Raw genomic sequence first — 19,437 nt, 5'->3', positions numbered from 1 at the left:
GATATATAATAAGACCGAAAATATCATATTGCCTCTCTATAAATTCATGGTATGCCCACATCTTGAATACTGCGTGCAGATGTGGTCGCCCCATCTCAAAAGAGAGATATTGGAATTGGAAAAGGTTCAGAAAAGAGCAACAAAAATTATTCGGGGTATGGAATGGTTGCTGTATGAGGAGAGATTAATAAGACTGGGACTTTTCAGCTTGGAAAATAGACAACTGAGGGGAGATATGATTGAGATCTATAAAATCATGATTGGTGTGGAGAAAATGAATAAGGAAATGTTATTTACTCCTTCTCCTAACACAAGAACTGGGGGTCACCAAATGAAATGAATAGACAGCAGGTTTAAAACAAACAAAAGGAAGTATTTTTTCACACAACGCACAGTCAACCTGTGGAACTTCTTGCCAGTGGATGTTGTGAAGGCCAAGACTATAACAGGGCTCAAAAAAGAACTAGCTAAATTTATGGAGGATAGGTCCATCGATGGCTATGAGCCAGCATGGACAGGGATGGTGTCCCTAGCCTCTATTTGCCGGAAGCTGGGAATGGGTGACAGGGGATGGATCACTTGATGATTACCTGTTTTGTTCATTCCCTCTGGAGCACCTGGTATTGGCCACTGTTGGAAGACCGGATACTAGGCTAGATGAACGTTTTGTCTGAACCAGCCATTCTTATGTCTATATGGACATACAGGCTGAGATGTAAGCACTATTCCTGAAATGACTGTTGAATTATATGGTTCTATATCTTGGAACTGTGGTAACATTCCAATTCTCCCAGGACGTCTGACAGTCACTTGGCCGAAGAATGGGAATTTCTTTCTGCATGCTTGGACACACCCAACGTTTCTGTGACTCAGTAAGCAGATCTTCCTTGGGCATCTTTACTTCATGAAAACAGCAGCACTAATTCCAGCAGCAGTAGGAAAAGCTGGGATCTGAAGGCTTAATCCTGCAAGGTAGAGAGCACTTCCTTTGTGGGGTGCTGTGCACCTTCATCTCCCATTGACATCCATGGAAGCTGAGAATACTTGCTGCTGTGCAGAATCCGCTTCTGAGAGGTCACACTGGGAAGTTTTTTTTACTTTGAACTTTATAGATGCTGATTTTTTTTTCCCATTTATTTTTGTAATCTATCACACTTGCAAAGCTGGAAGTGGGTTTTTGTCAATTTCTTTCCTTAGAAAGCTCAGTATTGAAACTTTTTTGAAGTAAAAGGATGTCATGCTCGTAGTTTGCACTGCATTAAATTTTGATTACAATTGTAGTATTATAGTACATCAATTCTTATCCTACAAAATATTCTGTAAAAATCCCATTTTCCTTCAGACTGTTGAATTGTTGTGTTTATAGAGTCTTTTATTTAATCTTGGTGAATTGGAAAATTAGGTTTATGTACTGGATGGCTCCGGGGATTGTTAATAGGATATGAATGCTTTTTAACCCTTAAGTTGCTAGTTCAAATTCATCCCTGATTAATGGAGGTTGAAAGTTCCTACCATCCGATAGTGGTTAAATAGCATAAAACCCAGTTACCACATTTGTCACTAAATAGCAGCCCGGGCGGAGAGGCTGAGGACTGAACTGATAATGGAGACTGAACTAAACTCTGACCCCTAAAGCTGATCCATCAGGTCCAAGCTGCAATACATTCGGTTTCTCATTTGGGGAAACTTGTACACTTGCGGCCGCTTCTGTAGGTTCCCTGTGGATAAATAAGTGTATTTCTGCAGCTGGCCGCCCAATAAGTCGGCCAGTTTGCTTCAGTCATCTGTGCTGAAGGCCCCCTGCTAATTTCCAAGTTGTCAATTTTATGTTGCTTTTGGTTAGTGTTACTTAGGTGACAATTAACGTCTGCTAAACAAACTGTTCTACCTTTACAAGCCATCTGAGATGTTGGTGTGTTTACACTGTTCTGTAGACCAGAGGAATATAAATGTTGCCTTCTCCATTCTGGCCCCCCACCCCCATACACCCCCAAAATTGGTAAATTAGAGGAAAAATCAGTGTGGCCTGTGGTGGAGGAAGGGAAGTGCTCAGTTCCAGACTACTCTCATGTTTAAGGTTGGAAATCTTGCAAGCAATAGGGGCTAGAACCGTGAGCTCTAGACCTTTTGGGGAGCTGAGACTCGGCCCGTCTTCCCTGTGGGATACAAGCTGGATCATAAACTTGTGACTTGGAAACACTATTTCAGACATTCCTAAAATGTTTGGGGAAAGAGGGAAAATCAGAGAGTTCTTAGCCAGAACTTTTGTTCAAGGAGTTGAGCTATAGAGAAAATATCTCTGCAGCTGTGGAGGCCCCAGCTGTAGCAACGCTGTGAGGGAAAGGGTTGAAAAGCCCTATGTAGGAGGCTTGCAAGCCAGAGCTGCTTCACCAGGTCTCTCTGCACCCATAGCACACGGGGGCTTGGGACAGAGGCTGGCTGCTGCACAGCTAACCTGATATGTTGGCTTTCCCAGCGACACGGTGGTGTAGGGGAATTGGGATGTTGCTTCACTCCCATTCTGTTCCCTGATGTGGGACGGATTCCATATCCCTAACTCACTTCAGGTCCAGCAAACAACCTTGACAGCAGAAGTCATCCTCTGCTGTCTTAAACATGGGCTGCTTAAAGGGAACACGCAGACCGCTGAAATGAACTGTCGGAGCTGTATTATCGGATATCCTGACGTTCACTGTGGAGACAGCCTTCCAGATTGGGTAAAAGTATCTGTGTATCGTTGCTCAGTGCTGCTTCACCTTTGGTTTATGATGGGGATATCGTCCAAGAAGGTATAATGGAGTGATTAGCATAACTATTCATAGAGAAATGTGAGCCAGTGCAACAAGGAGACTAGAATAGTGACCAGATCTGCTGAGGAGAGGCAGGTCTAGTGTGTATTTGAACACTTACAGCGTTTCTGTCACTAGAACCATGTCAAGGTGGGCGAGGTAATATCTTTTAGTGGACCAGCTTCTGTTAGTGAGAGAGACAAGCTTTTTGAGTTTACACAGAGCTCTTCTTCAGGACTTGGTAACTTACTTAGGCCTGGTCTATGCTACAGAATTATTTTGGTACAACAATGTTGCTCAGGATGTGAAAAATCCATATCCCTGAACAATGTAGTTATACTCAGCATAGACAGTACTATGCCAGCAGGTGAGCTTCTCTTCCCGCCGACATAGATACCTCCTCTCGTGGAGGTGGATTAACTGATGATGGGAGAGCTCTCTCGTTCGCGTAGAGCATCTTCACTAAAGCGGTACAGCAGCACAGCTGCATTGGTGCAGCATTTGAAGTGTAGACCTGCCCTCAGAGTGTCCCTGTTAAATACAAGATGGAACAGACTGTTTGGAATAAATACATATTTCAAGGAACTATTCAATGTGCAGTGGCCTGTTCACACCCCTCCAGTTATAGGGAGGAAAGCAAAGAAAATGGGGGCAAATAACTGAGGGAGTTGGTTAGTGGGTTACAAATGGTTGTAATAAGCCATAAATTCAGCATCTCTATTCAATCCATGATTTTTAGTGTCGAGCAAAGTTATGAATTTAAGCTTCTGGGCTCATCTTTTGCAAGTGTTGTGGGGGTTCCCCTTGAGAATGAGAGTCAAATATAGAGTGATCACTTTGTGAAAAGGGTGCGCCCACAGGTGATTGGGTGTTTTTTGTCTTATTTTCCTATGTGCGTTCATACGAGACTGTAGCGATGGTCTGGTTTCACCCACATAGTTGCTATTGGGGCATTTAGTGCACTAGATGCGGTACACCACATGTGTAGGATCCAGGGATGTTGAAAGATGTGTTGTGGAGGGTGTTGATCATTGTAGCAGTGGAGATATGTCTGTAGGTTTTGCATCTGTTGTTATAGCAGGGTCTGGTGTCGCTTTGAGGTGATGTCCTGGTCTGTGGTCTCTACTTCACCTTGAATGGTCCCTTGAAATATGTGTTAACTGCTTATGCTAAACAATCTGTTCCACCTTGTGTTTAACTGTGACACTGAGTGAGTTTCCCAGACCTGAAGAAGAGCTGTGTGTAATCTCGAAAGCTTGTCTCTCTCACCAACAGAAATTGGTCCAATAAAAGATATTCCCTCACCCAATTTGTGTCTCCAATATCCTGGGACCAATGTGGCTATAAGAACTGCATGGTAGAAGTTTGTGTCTGCCAAAGGTTCAGGCTGAGGTGCTATCTCATAGGTAGGGCCCTACCAAATTCACGGACCATGAAAATCTGGTCTCCTTCCATGAAATCCGGCCTTTTTGTGTGCTTTTACCTTACGATATACAGGCTTCATGGGGGGCAGACCAGCGTTTCTCAAATTAGGAGTCCTGACTGAAAGGGCGTTGCAGGGGGGTTGCAAGATTTTTGGGGGGCGGGGGGTCACAGTATTGCCAACCTTACTTCTGCCCTGCTGCCTTCAGAGCGAGCAGCCGGAGAGCGGCGTCTGTTGGCCAGGTGCCCAGCTCTGAAGGCTGCGCGTTGCCAGCAGTAGCACAGAAGGGTGGCAATACCACACCCGGCCACCCGTACTTCTGCACAGCTGCCTTCAGAGCTGGGCGGCCGGAGAGTGGCGGCTGCTGACTGAGGGCCCAGCTCTGCAGACAGCAGCGCAGAAGGAAGGGTGGCAGTACCACACCAGGCCATCCTGACTTCTGCGCTGCTGCTGGCGGTGGCTCTGCCTTCAGAGCTGGGCTCCCGGCCAGCAGCCGCCGCTCTCCAGCTGCCCAGCTCCGAAGGCAGCATCACTGCCAGCAGCAGCGCAGAAGTAAGGGTAGCAGTACCGCAACCCCCGCGACAATAACCTTGTGCGCCCCCCCCCCCCCCCCCCCCGCACAGTGCCTCCTTTATGGGTCAGGACCAGTGTTTCTTCTGCTTTTTCCCAGCCATGTGCAGAATGAATTTTGTTTTATGCTGCACTAATACGGAGGTGATGTGTGACCCATCTCCGTATTGGTGCACATAACAAAATTCTTGTGGTGGGATGGGGCCGAGGGGTTTGGAGTGTGGGAGAGGGATCAAGACTGGGCCAGAGGGTTGTGGTGAAGGTGGATAAGGGCTCCGGCTGGGGGTGCGGGCTCTGGGTTGGGGCCAGGCTTGAGGGGCTCCGGTCTGGGGCAGAGGATTGGAGTGTGGGAGGGGGTGAGGGCACTAGCTGGGGTGCGGGCTCTGGGGTGGGGCTGGGGATGAGCAGTTTGGGGTGCAGTGGTGCTCCCCTTGGCTACGGTGGGAAGAGAGAACTTCCCCCCCTCAATTCCCCAGTTCTCTTTCCCCGCAGCAGCACCTGGGCTGGTCGGCAGGGGGTAAGGTGCCTCTTTGCGCTGCGGCAGGTCCAGGCTGGGTTTGGGCTGGGAGAGGGGCGCTTGTCCCCCTGCCTGGTCTGGGGCTGGGCTGGGGGAGAGGCGCCTGTCCCCTGGCTATGGCAGCTCTGGGCTAGGGGAGAGGCGCCTGTCCCCCGGCTGCCACAGGTTGGGCGCTGGGCTGGATCAGGGCTGGGGGGAGAGGCTCCTGTTCCCCGGCTGCGGCGGGTTCAGCGCTGGGCTGGATCAGGGCCTGGGGGAGGGGAGCCTGATCCCCGGCTGCAGCGGGTTCAGTGCCTGGCTGGGTTGGGGCTGAGGGAGCGGTGTCGTGGCAGGTCTGGGGCTTGGGAAGAGGCATCTCTCCCCACCGCAGCCCTGAGCGCCTGCTTAGCGCTTAATAGGCAGCCGCACAGCTTACAGAGAACTTAGGTCAGGACCCCTGCAATTACACTACCATGAAATTTCAGATTTAAATAGCTGAAATCATGAAATTTACTATTTTAAAAATCCTATGACTGTGAAATTGACCAAAATGGACCATGAATTTGGTAGGGCCCTAGTCATAGGCCAGTTTTTTAAAGCCTGAAGTGAATTTTCAAGGCTGCAGTAATAAACCCATGAAAATGGGATTTGCAAGCACGTCTCTTAACTAGAGCTCTGCTCATGGATATTCCTGTGGCGTGTTCTGTAAAAAGAGATTGCAAAGTTGCCTACTGGGACATAGTAATTTCTTTCCAGTGCAATATGTTTGTCCTTCCCACTATGCTTCTGAACTCTGGCATTTCTACATCTATGTTAAACACTTACATGCAATATCTGTTTTGAAACTTTATGATGGGGATATGGCAGTACTGTTTCTTTTTACACTGAGGGACTGACAGACAGTGTCAGTCTTGTTTTAATCTGTCACTACAATTTATTTGAACTAAAACCCATACTGTTTTCCAAACGTGTTGATGGTTTGGATAAAGAATAAGAATATTTGCAATTGCTTGTGAGTGGTGGTTGCATCTTGCTGGTAGAAGCTTTGAAATACCTTTTCTGTCTGGATCTCATTTGGCTGAGATGGCCCTTCATATTCCTGAGGTAGATAAATTGAGTTGTGTGCCGTGTGTGTCGGGGGCAGGGGTGTTGGACAAGACCTCCAAAACAAAGATCCTCTATGCTGTGTGTGGATATTAAAGGTTCCATGATGCTACTTACAGGAGCAAGGCTTACCTCTGTCTTTTGACAGAGGGAAAACTTTGTCCACTGTTTTACTGTGCTGTGTGCTAGTAATCTATCTGGCTGCTGTCCTTCACCCCAGAGGTGGCTGCATTTCAGTAGTGGGTGAAGTGAGTCTACAATAGTATGTGAGGTGCTTTAGAAGGCTTTGGGGTGAAAGGTGTTACATTCGGCACTATCAGACTCCTTTTCTTTACTGCCAGACTGTATTTGTGGTAATTCCATCGTAACTTTAATCTGCTGCAAGCTGTAAATGCCAAAATTTTCAGTGCACCACCTCTATCTAACTGCGAGTTAAGGGTAGAAACTCAGTGTGCTGAGGTGGTATTGGGAGGCACAAAATAAGGTGCAGTGCATGGAGAAAGATATGTGCTTTTATTTTTTCTTTTGTTCTGCTGCTGTGTTCGTATAGCTCCATTCACATAAAGGATCCGGCTGCTGTAGCTATGGAGCAATCTTAACAATAATTACGCATTAAACATATAAAAAAATCCACTGCTGTTCAGCTGCAGAGCAGATCAAATGCTGTTTCTTTAACTCTTGAGTGGCTTTTCAAATTAGCCTAAGTAGTGCACAGTAGGCTTTGCTTTCAAAGGGATGGCACTGGATTGCGATCAGGATACATTTGTCGTGTGTGTGTGTGTGGGGGGGGGAGGGGTTATATAAGGTTTATTTAAATACGTAGGACGACTTTGTGTTTTACTAGCAAAAGCAAATAGAATTCCTTTGCCATTTCTGTTTCCTACTATATAATTTACACTGTTTATCCTGTCAGGCAGGCTAAAGGTTTTAGGCACTAATGTTTACAGTGAAGGGTTTTTAATCGGAATCAGGGTGATCTTAGGGCCCTGACAACAACAAAATACCTTTTTGTGACAGGGAGAAGTCACCTGCTGAGCTGGAGAAACTGGCAGCATATTGATTGAATACATGTTGGACTCAGGACCCATCTCCTTCAACAGACCTGCCCCAAGGCTTGTGAGAACTCCTAGTCCAGCCCTTCCTTCTGTATGAGTCTGCACAACAGCACCTCTCCTACATGGAGCCAAATCTACAGAGTAAGAGGGAAGAAAGGGAGGAGTCAGAAACAGGGGAGGCACGAGGTGTGGCACCAGCTACTCATCCCAGTGACTAGTACTGTCCCAGCTGATGTTCCCAAGCCCGTCCTCGGTGTGCCTGCCGTGGCAGGTGTCCTGGTTTCACACTCTGAAAAGCTGGCCTATGCTAAGTGGAAGATAACCTATAGTTTGTACTGTGGCTGTTTCACAGTGCATGGAACGTGCAATCCGGGATATACGTACTATTGCATTGTAAACATAGCTTCTGCCCACGGTCAGCAGAAGCAAGACCCACTGCATTGGATTTTCAGTATTCATTCAACTTGTGTGGTGTTTCCTGGTTGTGGGAGATGCATACTTCTCTACCAGTGAAGATGCTTGGTGTGTCTGGAAATCCACTGTTGCTTGTTGAGTCCCACTGATCTATTGGAATTGCTCTCACTGCTATGTGCAGTGCTTGATTAAATATGTGCAGAAGCAAGTGCTCTTGCAGCAAATGCAGTGTATTGCCTTCCTACCTGCTTCACTTAGCACAGTAGGATGCTTTTAAATAGGCTAATCTGAGTATTTATTTCATTGCATGATATCATCTGAGATAATAGACTGCCATATAAATGAAGCAAACCTCATTAGGACATGATGTTATGATGCTAAGTAACGTAATCTTATTATGCATGAACAATTCTGCTCTTCTAGTCAGATTTATTCCCTATTAGGGATACAGGGGTTGCTTAGGTTAGACTTGTATATTTAAATCTTCCTGACTGGCCTACCTTTGGGATTTCTTATTAGCAACCTGTGGATGTTCAGGTAGTATGGGGAGGGGACCTACAAAAGTGTTGAGATAGTTGTGTGTTGGGGGCCCTTCCCATTCCTTCTTGGCTTGCTGTGGGCAATCTGCACGTTAGATTCTTCTTCTCCCCCTACCTGTTGTTGGAGTCTCCACTCCCGAGGAAGCTGCATTCCATTGGATCTTTGTGAAGAACGTGTAAAGTCCTTCAGGATCAAATGTGCTATCAAAATCTAAAATATTTCTAAAATCTCAGTGTTCCCAAAGTTTCCAGGTATCTCTACCTGCAGATTCTTCCCCTGCAACAGAGTTAGCCTTGATTCCACAAAATGGGTTTCTCTTGGGGCTAGAAATTAGACCAGATTTTGGCCCTGAGTGTCTTTTTTTTTTTTTTTTTAAATCTGTTTGTTTCCTTTTGGCATTTCACCCTCATTGAAACCTGCCTTTCTGTTGTGTTGTATGACTATACTGTACCCAGGGCCATTTCTCTTCACAGCCAGGTCCTTCAGTCTGAATCTCTCCTGTCCCTGCCCCGAAGCTATGCCTCCTGGTTTTGACTTGGTGCTGCTTGCTGATAATCTCCTGAGGTTTTATTTATAAGCAAAGCAGCAGCACTATATAAGTGATGCAGTGAATTGGATTGTGAGGCAGGAGGTCTCGACTAAGATTCTGCGCTGTGCCTCATAGAAGCGTGTTGGGGGGGGGCTGGAAAGGGGTTAAGGTGTCTTTAACTCAACCTGCGGTGTTCTGGGGTGTGGAGAGCATCTGTGAGACGTGCTTTCTGTCCTCTCTGGTTGGCTAGGAAACTATCCCATCCTGCTGAACGATCACCTTGAGTCAATTATACATATCTTTATTACCTCCTGTTTGGACTACAGCAATACTGTGTACCCGGGCGTGAAGCCATCAGCACACTGGAACCTACAGTTATACAGAACACTACAGCTGGTCTTCTCAGCAGCATGGGCTACTGTGACTCACGCACATCACAACTGTCCTCTGATCTCTACCCTCTCTCCCCATAAAGTAGCAAGTCGAGTTCAAGGTCTTGGTCCTTGACCTCAAGTCCTTTAATACTTTGGGCCCAGCATATTTGAAAGATCATCTAAAGCACTGCATTGACAATTCTGCATCCTCATGCAGTGTGGAACTTTCTACCACAAGGGGAGAGCTCATGTGTGCAGGAGACAGCTTTCTCAGCTCTGATCCCACACTCCCACAAGAACAAACCTCACCACCTTCCACTCTAAATGCAAGGAGCACTTCTTCGACTTGCCTTTTCTAATATAAACACAGAGTAGCATGGACATTATATATATATATAATTTTTCCCCCCCAAAGCAAAACCCTATTGAAACCCAACACTCCACTGCATGTACAGCTCTCCTCAGGAGAGGATGAGAGAGAGAATGAGCCACACCTGGCTGACATTAGTCATATCACTCAATGCATTTCTGGTGCTCGGATACTGAGGTGGTAAGGGCAATATGAGAACCTGGACAGGACGGAATAGAGGCCCACAACATAAGTCTCGACAGCACTGGGAACCTGTATGAGTTAACACACCTTCCCTAGTGTGCCCTATGGGCTGTTGTGCTGCCTAGAATATGTGCAGTCATGTCACACACCCCCCCCCCCCCCCCACAACATACCCTTCCCAACACAGCCTTGCCCCAGTCATGTCCCCGCACGGGGGCTTCCAAGCAGGTTCCCAGAGGCAGCCTTACAGGTATGTCTGCCGTGTTTGCGCTGGTTACAGGGCTTGTAGGGCCCCTTTATGTACCTGCATAAAGGAGCCAGACTAAAGGTGATCTCAGCCCCAGGTCTTGTTTCCGACTGCCACCAGCTCACTTTGTGCAAAAAAAGGGGTAACATTGCTTTTGTCACATGCTGTAGTTGTAACCGTAACACTTTTTAAATCCCCGATAATCTGATCTATTTATATTGTGCAATATGGCATTTTTGTTTTGCATCTGTCCAAAAGTCTGAATTTTTTATCTCGGAGTACTTTATATAGGCAAGTAGTAAGTTCCCTTGTCCCCCATCTTACAGGTGGAGAACTGAATTGCAGAAAAGGGGAGCAATTTACCCACGATCACACAGCAGGTTAGTGGTAGAATGGACAATAGGTTTCAGGTCCCCTGACGCCCAGTCCAGTACCCACTCTCCTAGACCATGCTGCCTGCTCCAAAGAAATTTTTTAAAGTTACCTGAAAACAGGATTAGTGGGGGATCATTGGCAGTTTCCCCCTCATTGCTTCCTGTGACATTATTATAGAGTTGCCCAGTAACAAACACTCTGCTGTAGTTAATGTGGCAAAACCATTTCTATTATACTATTATAACACCCTCTTTTCATGCTTTCTCTCTCCTCTTTCCAAATGAGTTTTTTTAAAATAGGAAGTGAGAGGGTTTAAAAATCACAGATAACTCAACAGCAGCTGAACTGTGAAACTAGGTGTGTAAGTAGTGGCCACTGAGGAGTGTCCGTGACCATGTTTGAGAAAGGTTAGCTGGATGATGGTAAAATGACAAGCACTTTACAAATTCCCAAGGGCATGTCTAAACACACAGCCCTGCTGGTGTCGCTGTAGTGCTTAGTGAAGACACTACCTATGCTGATGGGAAAGCTTTTCCCATCGGCGTAGGAACTACTGCCCCAAGAGGCAGTAGCTATGTCAATGGGAGAAACCGTCCCATTGACCTAGCACTGTCTACACCAGGGATTAGGTCAGTATAACTACATCTCTCAGGGGGGTGGATTTTCCACACCTTTGAGCAACGTTGTTAGAACAACATAAGTTCCTAGTGTAAAGCAAGCCTCATCAGGGATCCTAGTTTTCTGTGAGGGGGGGGGGGGGGAACAAAATTCTCTAATTTAAAAAAAACATAAAAATCCACGTTTTTCAGCAATTAAAATGAAACACTGAATTTTAATTTCCCTAGCCACAATATAGATAGGTATCAGTTGAACACCATGTTTTACTGATAAACAAGGTTCTATTGTGTATCTGACCCTCCATTATCTCTGTATTTAACCAAAGCACCAGCAGCCTGGGGCTGACAGCGGCGGGACTGGGGCTGTAGCTCCAGCTGTAAGCACTGCGTTGGGCTGACTGCACGTGTCACCCTCCATCTTAAAGTAAGGGATAGAAAGCACTTTGCCAGTCTTCCTGAGTAGCCCAATTTCTGATGATCTGATCTGTCCCTGGTCCCAATTAGATCAGATAAATGGGGTTCCACTGTAAATTTAAAGCACATTCAAAAATTAACCGCAAGAGGGGGAGGTTGCACCCCTTGAGTAAGTGACACTGGTATTTTTGGTAAAATTTAGCCAATATGCCTTTATTTTTTTTTTCACAAAATGTAAAAACGAAAGATTCCCTGTAAAAATTCAAATTCTGTGTTTTCTCTGTGGGAAAAGGATTGCTAGGATCATGCTTGGTAGGCACCAAGCTTTTTTTCAAAAGCAAACCCTAGTGAAGCCCAGTCCCCTTCTGTGACACCACAGTGTGTGTTTCCCATTCCTTGGGTGACTGGGTTTGAAGTGACACCTGTTGGCTCCCCCTCCTTGAGGCTTGAATGTGCACATGGGCTCTTTTAGACTCCTTGGACTTGTTCGTTCTTGGTTGTGGGGGGAGGGAGGAGTGATAGCTTGTCCCCAACACCACCTACTTGTGGTACTAAAAGGAGACATCACTCAGGAAGTTGTGCAGATCTGTGATCTCTCTCCTCCTTTTTCGCAAGAGGAATGAAATACATGATGTTGACATCTCAATGAGTGGGCCTCTAGGTTAACACCTCCCTGAGACAAATGGATGCAGTTCCCACACGTCAGAGCTGTTGTTACGGGCTTTCTGCAGGCTCGCATAGGGCTTGGCTACACACAGAAGTTTTACCACTTACTACAATGGTATAGTTGGTGCTGTAACTTGCTGCAACTGTGGATGCAGTTATATTGGTATGAAGCTGCATTACACAAGTATAGCTTGTTCCTGTATGGGAAGGTATGCCCATACTAATACTGTCCTCACCTTGATGGAGCATAAAACACTCAGATTTGTAGGTCTTGTGGCGTTATTTTTCCCCCCAGCTATATATACTAAAGTAATTTTGTCATGAGCTTCCAGGGCCCAGTCCAGCAGCACCCAAATTCCCATTGAAATGGATGGGAATTGTGGGTTTGAAGGAATAGGGAAGAGCTCTCCATTTATGCAAACTATCAAAGAACATTTTAAAATCAAGTAGTCAGATTTTGCCCTGACTGGTCTGCGAAGCAGTTAGTTAAGAAAAAGCCATATATTATCTGCAGTTTCATGGCAGCTAGGTTCAGCTGGCCTTACCAGGTAGGTTTAATATTATTTTAACCAAATGTTTTGTAAATAAGTGCCTAGCTGCTACAGGGATAGGTCCAGTAATATGAACACAATGCATATTGTATTCATACCTCTCCAATGCCCCAGTTTCAAGGTAGGCCACTCACTTTACTCCTGAAGCTGCCCACGTTCCCCACACATTTGGTGTCCCTCTCTCATTGAACAATACTATTTGCATCGATAACAGGGAATCATGAAGGTTGTAGATTTCAGAGTGGTAGCCGTGTTAGTCGGTATCAGCAAAAAGAACAAGGAGTACTTCTGGCACCTTAGAGACTAACAAATTTATTTGGGCATAAGCTTTTGTGGGCTAAACCCACTTCATCAGATGCATCTTTGGGCATAAGCTTTTGTGGGCCCACGAAAGCTTATGCCCAAATAAATTTTAGTCTCTAAGGTGCCACAAGTACTCGTTTTTTTTTGAGGTTATAGAATTATTTACGCTACATGAACAAATCGCACAGCATTTTAAGTTTTGTGGGGGTGAGGAGTGGGACTGCTGGGCAAAGTAGTAGGTGGTGCTGACACTTCCCAGAAGACCCTGTTTTCAGTTGCTTATAACTTTGCCAAGTTCTAACATTCTGGGAGGAAACTTTCCATGCCAGAGGTCAGCCTCAGGTAAAAATTTTTTTTTTTTAAATTTCAGTCAGTGGTTTAGCTGCTTCTGAAAACGAGGCCAGGGGAAAAATGCAATGTTTTGCCCATGTTTTTTTATTTTATTTTATTTTTTTTAAATCTCAAGGTCTTTTCAAATGCTATGGAGCAGGGACTTGAAATTTGGCCGAGGCGTGACCTTTGTGGCAGTGATGTGCGTTTTGCCAGATCTATGAAAATCTGTCCAAATTTGGCCAAGTTATAAATGACCTGAATTGAGAGCAGGGAGCCAATCTCTCTTGCAGTCTCAATGCACTCCGCACCCTGGTGGGGCCCAGGCAGAGGAGAGAAAGAAGCTGCCTGGTTCAGTCAGATGTGGAGAGGGCAAGATCCAAAACTGAATGGGGGAGTAGATTGGGAGGAGGAGCCTGGGGGACATTTGGAATAGGGGGAAGAACTGGGGTGGGAGACTGGGAGAGAGGGAAATGAGATTGTGAGTTGGGGGGCAGACTGGGACTGGCAGGACAAGGAAGCTGGGGGCAACAGAGGGGGTGGGAACCTCGGAAGCCACGAGATAGTGCTGTGGGGTGAGATTGGATGAGGAGTCAGAGGGAACTGGTGACCCATCTAGGGATCAGTATTATGGAATTTGTTGCCCCCTCCCCCCCCAGTTTTTTTTTCACCTTGGAAACCCCTATGTTCAAAGAATACCATTAAGGTTACAAAGTCAAGCACTGACAATTAGGAAATGACAGAGTTGCCTGTGCAATGTTAATTGGGCCTGCTTGTGCACATGTACAGTCGTTAGTGACGGGGGGGGTCGCACACTTTTTTTCCTCACAGCAGGACCCTTGCCCCAGGCAGTGCACGTCCTGCCCTGGGAATAAATGCAGGTTGTGTGAAAAAGGAGGCTTTTCTTCGTTGGTTGCAGAAGCTGGAAATCGGGTAAGGAATGAGGCAGGGGACTGCAGGAAGAGAAAGGATGGTCTCTGTCTAGGCAGTTGAATGCTTCCCTGAAGAACTGGATTCTGTCTTTGCGTCTACCGCAGGGCGCCTGGTGTGATGCTGGACAAGTCGTCTCAACCCAACTTTTCACAGGATATTACCTGTGTTCCTCATTTTCTGGGTGCTCAGCTGGAACCCCTGAGATCTGATTTGCAGAAGTGCTGAGCGCTCAGCTGCAGCTGAAGTCAGGTGAAGCTGTTCTGTGAACATATGAAGTGCTGTATAACGCTACTTACTTCATAAAGTCAAGTCCTCGACACCTCAGATTGCGCATCCAAGATGAGTGGATACTTCTTGACTTCAATCTCTCTGTGCCTCAGTTCTCCATCTGTTAAATGGGGATAATACCAGCCTCTCTCGCCTCACAGGGTTTTTGGGAATATAGTATTTGTGAAGCATTCTTATACCATAGTGATGAGCTACATAGACAAACCCATGAGGAAATTAATAATTGTCTTCAGAGCAGGGTTTGAATCTTATGCAATAGTGTGTAAAAATGTCTGGGGACTTGCACTGAACAGGTATAAAACACAATATTGAGTAGCTGCTAATTTAACTGCACTGATGAAACAGGTTTCCTGTGGTGGAAAAATAGTATGGGTGGGGATGTCGTGTAATTAAAGGTTTCAGAGTAACAGCCGTGTTAGTCTGTATTCGCAAAAAGAAAAGGAGTACTTGTGGCACCTTAGAGACTAACCAATTTATTTGAGCATAAGCTTTCGTGAGCTACAGCTCACTTCATCGGATGCTCACGAAAGCTTATGCTCAAATAAATTGGTTAGTCTCTAAGGTGCCACAAGTACTCCTTTTATTCATGTAATTTTAATGTAAGATTATCAAATGCATACACACATGGGGACCAAATTAAGGTTGCACAGATAACCTTCTGGCATTGCTTGACTATGCAACCTGAATGTTCTTTAAACATAATTTTTTGTGTGTGTTGCGTAATACTGTGTGTGTATTTCATAAAAAAATTAAAACATGTATGAATTTTTTGGTGTCCTGCCTTGGCTTGGTCTCTGACAACGTCCCCCACACTGGGGCCTTTGCAGATTTAGAGTTGTAATTGTATATTTGAGACATTTGGAGAAATCAAAAGTCCACTTACCTTTGAGGGGCATGCATGTGAATATTCATTGCAGCTCTTTGAATTAGATTTTTAATTCTCGTAAACCTTTTTAGGCATCACTTTTTATCTGACCTCTTTACAGCTGTTGTATCTGCTTTAATAAAGAAGCTATTAACGAATTAATGCGAAGCTGCTCTTTTGTGATAACATTGTAAATGTTTGTGCTTTGCCTACTTATGCTTTTTGTAGTACATCTTTCGTATTTCAAAAGCCACCTTTCTGTCATTCCATAAAAGGGAGCATTTGCTTTCTTAAAATTGTCTGAGAATTATGCTATTATTTTTACTACCTACAATGACTGGTAAATTGTCAGTGAAATCAAACTCAGATCACTTCACAAGTTAGAACATAGTTGTGTATCATACTGTACTCGATCTTATAGTTAGTTAGTAACAAGCAAGTGAACCAGTCTAGTCAAGAAGCAGTCTGATTCATGACCATAATGTTGTGCTGTATGTTCAGGTAGGTCTTGATCTTGCTTCCACTGAAGCCAATGACAGAAACTTCCATTGACTCTGCAATGAGAGTAGGATTGTATCCCTAGGGAATAAGTATATTTCTGACCTAAGTGGTTTTCTTGAATTTTTCTTTTCAGTACACAAAGGTTTGGATTCCTGACCCTGATGAAGTGTGGAGATCAGCAGAAATTATCAAGGATTACAAAGAAGGGGATAAAAAGCTACATCTGAAATTTGAAGATGACGCTGTAAGTTAATTAAAATTATATATATTTCCCTTTTCAGTGGTAGATCTAAACTTCAAATGATCGTCTGAATGAGCCTGAATCATTACAAGTTCTTGGTGTATTTTTAAAAAAAGTCCGTCGTACATCACTTTGCAACAGTCTTGGGTTCTCAAAGATATTTGTATTCAAATCAAAGGTTTCCTGCCTTGCAGCCAATCTTCTTTGACTTGATTCTGCGGTGAAGTTACTCTGTGTGTGTGTGTGTGTGTGTGTGTGTGAGACATCCAGGTAATTTTCAAAACAGCAGACTGTCACAAACACCAGATTATGACTCTGCTGGCACATGAAATGGAAGGAGTAAATATTACTTATGGGTTTGAATAAGCAATATGAATCAGAAGTAAAAGCCAACAGAATACAGAAAAAAAAAAATAACTGGCCAAGTAACACTTTTTTTTTTTCTTTCTGTGTATGCTCAGCCTTTTCAGGTTTACTCCAGTGTAAACCCCTGATCTCATTTCAGTCCTTGTCTTTTTTGTAAAAAAGGGTGCTAAAAGAGGGTGACAAACAGGAAATTCCTCTCTGGTGTTACTCTACAATCTTTAAATGAACTTGTCAGAAAAAGTAATGCCAGTTTATTCCTTATAAACTGTTTGGTGCTTTCCCTCTCCAACATGTATACACTTATTACATTAGAGATTCTGGCCCTAATCTTTAAACTCACTAGTGGGCGGGACCTGGTTATCTTGGATATCAGCTTTCCAACCACAGCCCATTGAGACAGGGCACTCAGTGGGGAAAATGCAGTTGATGGAGTCCAGCATGAAACATTTTGACTGGAGGGCCTTCTTTAATGGAATTACTTGCCTAAGGCCACATCTACACTACAAACTTTTGTTGGCTATGTCAAGGCATGACGAATTGTGATGGACGTAGCTGTGCCAGCAAAAGCCCCTCGCATAGATGGGGGTTATAACACAGATCCTGTATAGCTTATTTAGCTTAGCGGGGCAAGGGAAGGAGGGGAAAGCTGGGATAAGCTATATGGTTAAAAGCATAGTTTTGCCAGTATAAGCAGTATCCCCACTAGGAATGCCTTGCCAGTATAATGTACCAGCAAAGCACTCCAAGTGTTGCCCAAGACCACATGCTCATTTCACATCTGTCATCCAATTCCTTGCTAGGATACGAGCGCTGTCCAAGTGTAGGAATGGTCAAAGTTTTTTAAAAGAATTCAAGCCTGTCTATTTTCAGAGTACTTTTCAAAAGGCTTTCCTTGCTAACACAGGCTGAAATCAACCCAGTATCCTAATCTGTGGGCAGCTGCTGCTGATAATAGAGAACATTAAAAAACCCAAATGAGTAGAGTCCTGCTGGACGGATTTAGGAAAAACCTTTTTTTAATCCAGTTCTTATAAATACCATGTTGATTGGAAGAAGAGCCTACATAAATGAGGTCTGTAGACCTATGATCTGTAGCTAGGTTATTTGAAAAGTAAGACTGATCAATGATTGAGTACCTTGACTATGTTCCTAGTGTTGAGCTGAGGATTCATACTTGGGGAGAATGGATGGTCTGTTATGATGTCGCCTTTTTCAGCTGAATATGAACTTGTTCTGCAGGACAGCATCATGCTGAGACAATCACATTGCATTAGCATGTGGCAAAACCAACATCATGATGAAACTGTATCATGTCATGGTGGTACAGAGTTGGCTATGGGATTTACTTCAGGGCTACCTTTATGATTTCACTGCATCAAAATTTGGAGGATCATGGAAAACAGTGGTAGAGGGCAGCCAAACCTCTGACTGTCTCAGCTCCTGAAGTGCATGAAGCTTCCAGCTCCCCACAGATTTACAGTCTGAGAAAACTGGACAGCTCTGCTCAGGAAATTCCCAGCACTGCTACTGTCCACTGCTTTGATAGATGTGTAATTTCTTAAAGAAGGACAGAGGAGGCTTAATCTTATTGGGTGTAGAGGGTCATCATAGGCCTGTGCACTGCTTATGCCCTAACTTGAGCATTTAAGTGCAACAGGCTTCCACTTGGCTCTATGCACAAAGGGAAGTTTCACCCACTTGTCATCTCTAAACGCCGAGGGTCAACTCTACTGACACTCTTTTGTTACAAAGATCAAGTGCCACTGAAACTACTAAGCGCACTCCAGTTAAATTGATGTTCTGTTGAGGAACATTAAAGGAACTAAATTCCCCAACCAGCCAGCTTGATCTTACTGCTTTAGCACAGCCTACAATCTGTGTGACTGGTATAATCGTGCCAGGAAATATATTTTTCACGAACAGCTTCATCTAAATTGGTTTTTCCATTGAGCAGGCAATTTTTTTTTAATCGTCCAGGGGACGATCTGCTGTGTTACTAGAGCAGTTAACAGACACTGCTTCCCCAAACTGAAAATGCTCCAAGGGCTGTGTGAATAATTCACGGCTCCTGCCAATGAACCAGTTTCACACTGGCACATAGTGTGTTACCCTCTTACTGAACAGGCAACCGGGGAGCAGGAATGAGAGATGCTTGATTAGAGTGTTATGAAAACAATTCTTCTTTTTGGTTCAGTATAAGCAGAGAGGCCAGTAGCAGTATGTCAGAGTGCCACTGTCCCTGGGAAAGCAACATAACGTACCTTGGAACTGAGTGACGAGATTGGGGACACATTCGTTTGCGCAGCCAGATAGTCTTCTCCTGTGGTTGTTAATCTGCCAAGGGCCATCCATAAATGTGTAACACATGTGCCACTCCACAGGACCTCCTCACATTCTTTGTCCCCCTTTCCCTCCTGTCCAATAGGTAGATTTCATGGGGGGAAATCTGATTTCACGGTCCATGATGTGTTTTTTCACAGCCATGAATTTGGTAGACCCCTAGTTATGGACGTCTGCCAGAGCCTGCCCCCACTCCCCAGTGTCAGACTCTCCGCAAGACTCCAGAACCCAGAGCCAACCTTGGAGCTGCCAGCCTGACCAGCTGTTAGACTCTCCTACTCTTCACTCCCTCTGGCTAACAAGTAATGAAATCCAGTGATGTGATTAACATTCGTGTGCAAAACAGTGGTGTCTCTCTAGTATAAATGTGTTCCAGGTTTTCCAGCCTACTCCTTTATCTGAGGCCCCCACTTCAAATAAGCTGCCCATAGGAACTCATCTTTCTCCTCTCCACAAATGCGGTGTCCTTAGAATAGTAGTCTAGTGCCTGTGCCCTTTCCAACAATACACACACGTTCCTCTCCCCGATCATCCCACAGAGCTGCCTGCCCTT

General features: G+C 44.9%; 1 protein-coding gene across 6 annotated transcripts in view; it reads left to right on the top strand.

The window, feature by feature from the left end:
* The window catches only part of MYO5B (myosin VB), a 372,896-nt gene that overhangs the window by 100,378 nt on the left and 253,081 nt on the right, over positions 1 to 19,437 (top strand). For all 6 annotated transcript variants that reach the window (XM_073343525.1, XM_073343528.1, XM_073343526.1 and 3 more), the window contains exon 2: positions 16,071 to 16,181. In XM_073343525.1, the coding sequence (XP_073199626.1) occupies positions 16,071 to 16,181 (111 nt within the window). The remainder of the gene's footprint in view (positions 1 to 16,070; positions 16,182 to 19,437) is intronic.

Source organism: Lepidochelys kempii, chromosome 5 (assembly GCF_965140265.1).
Source record: "Lepidochelys kempii isolate rLepKem1 chromosome 5, rLepKem1.hap2, whole genome shotgun sequence".
Classification (NCBI taxonomy): domain Eukaryota; kingdom Metazoa; phylum Chordata; order Testudines; family Cheloniidae; genus Lepidochelys; species Lepidochelys kempii.
Note: the sequence above shows the minus strand (reverse complement) of the source record. Positions and strands in the feature narration are given on the sequence as shown.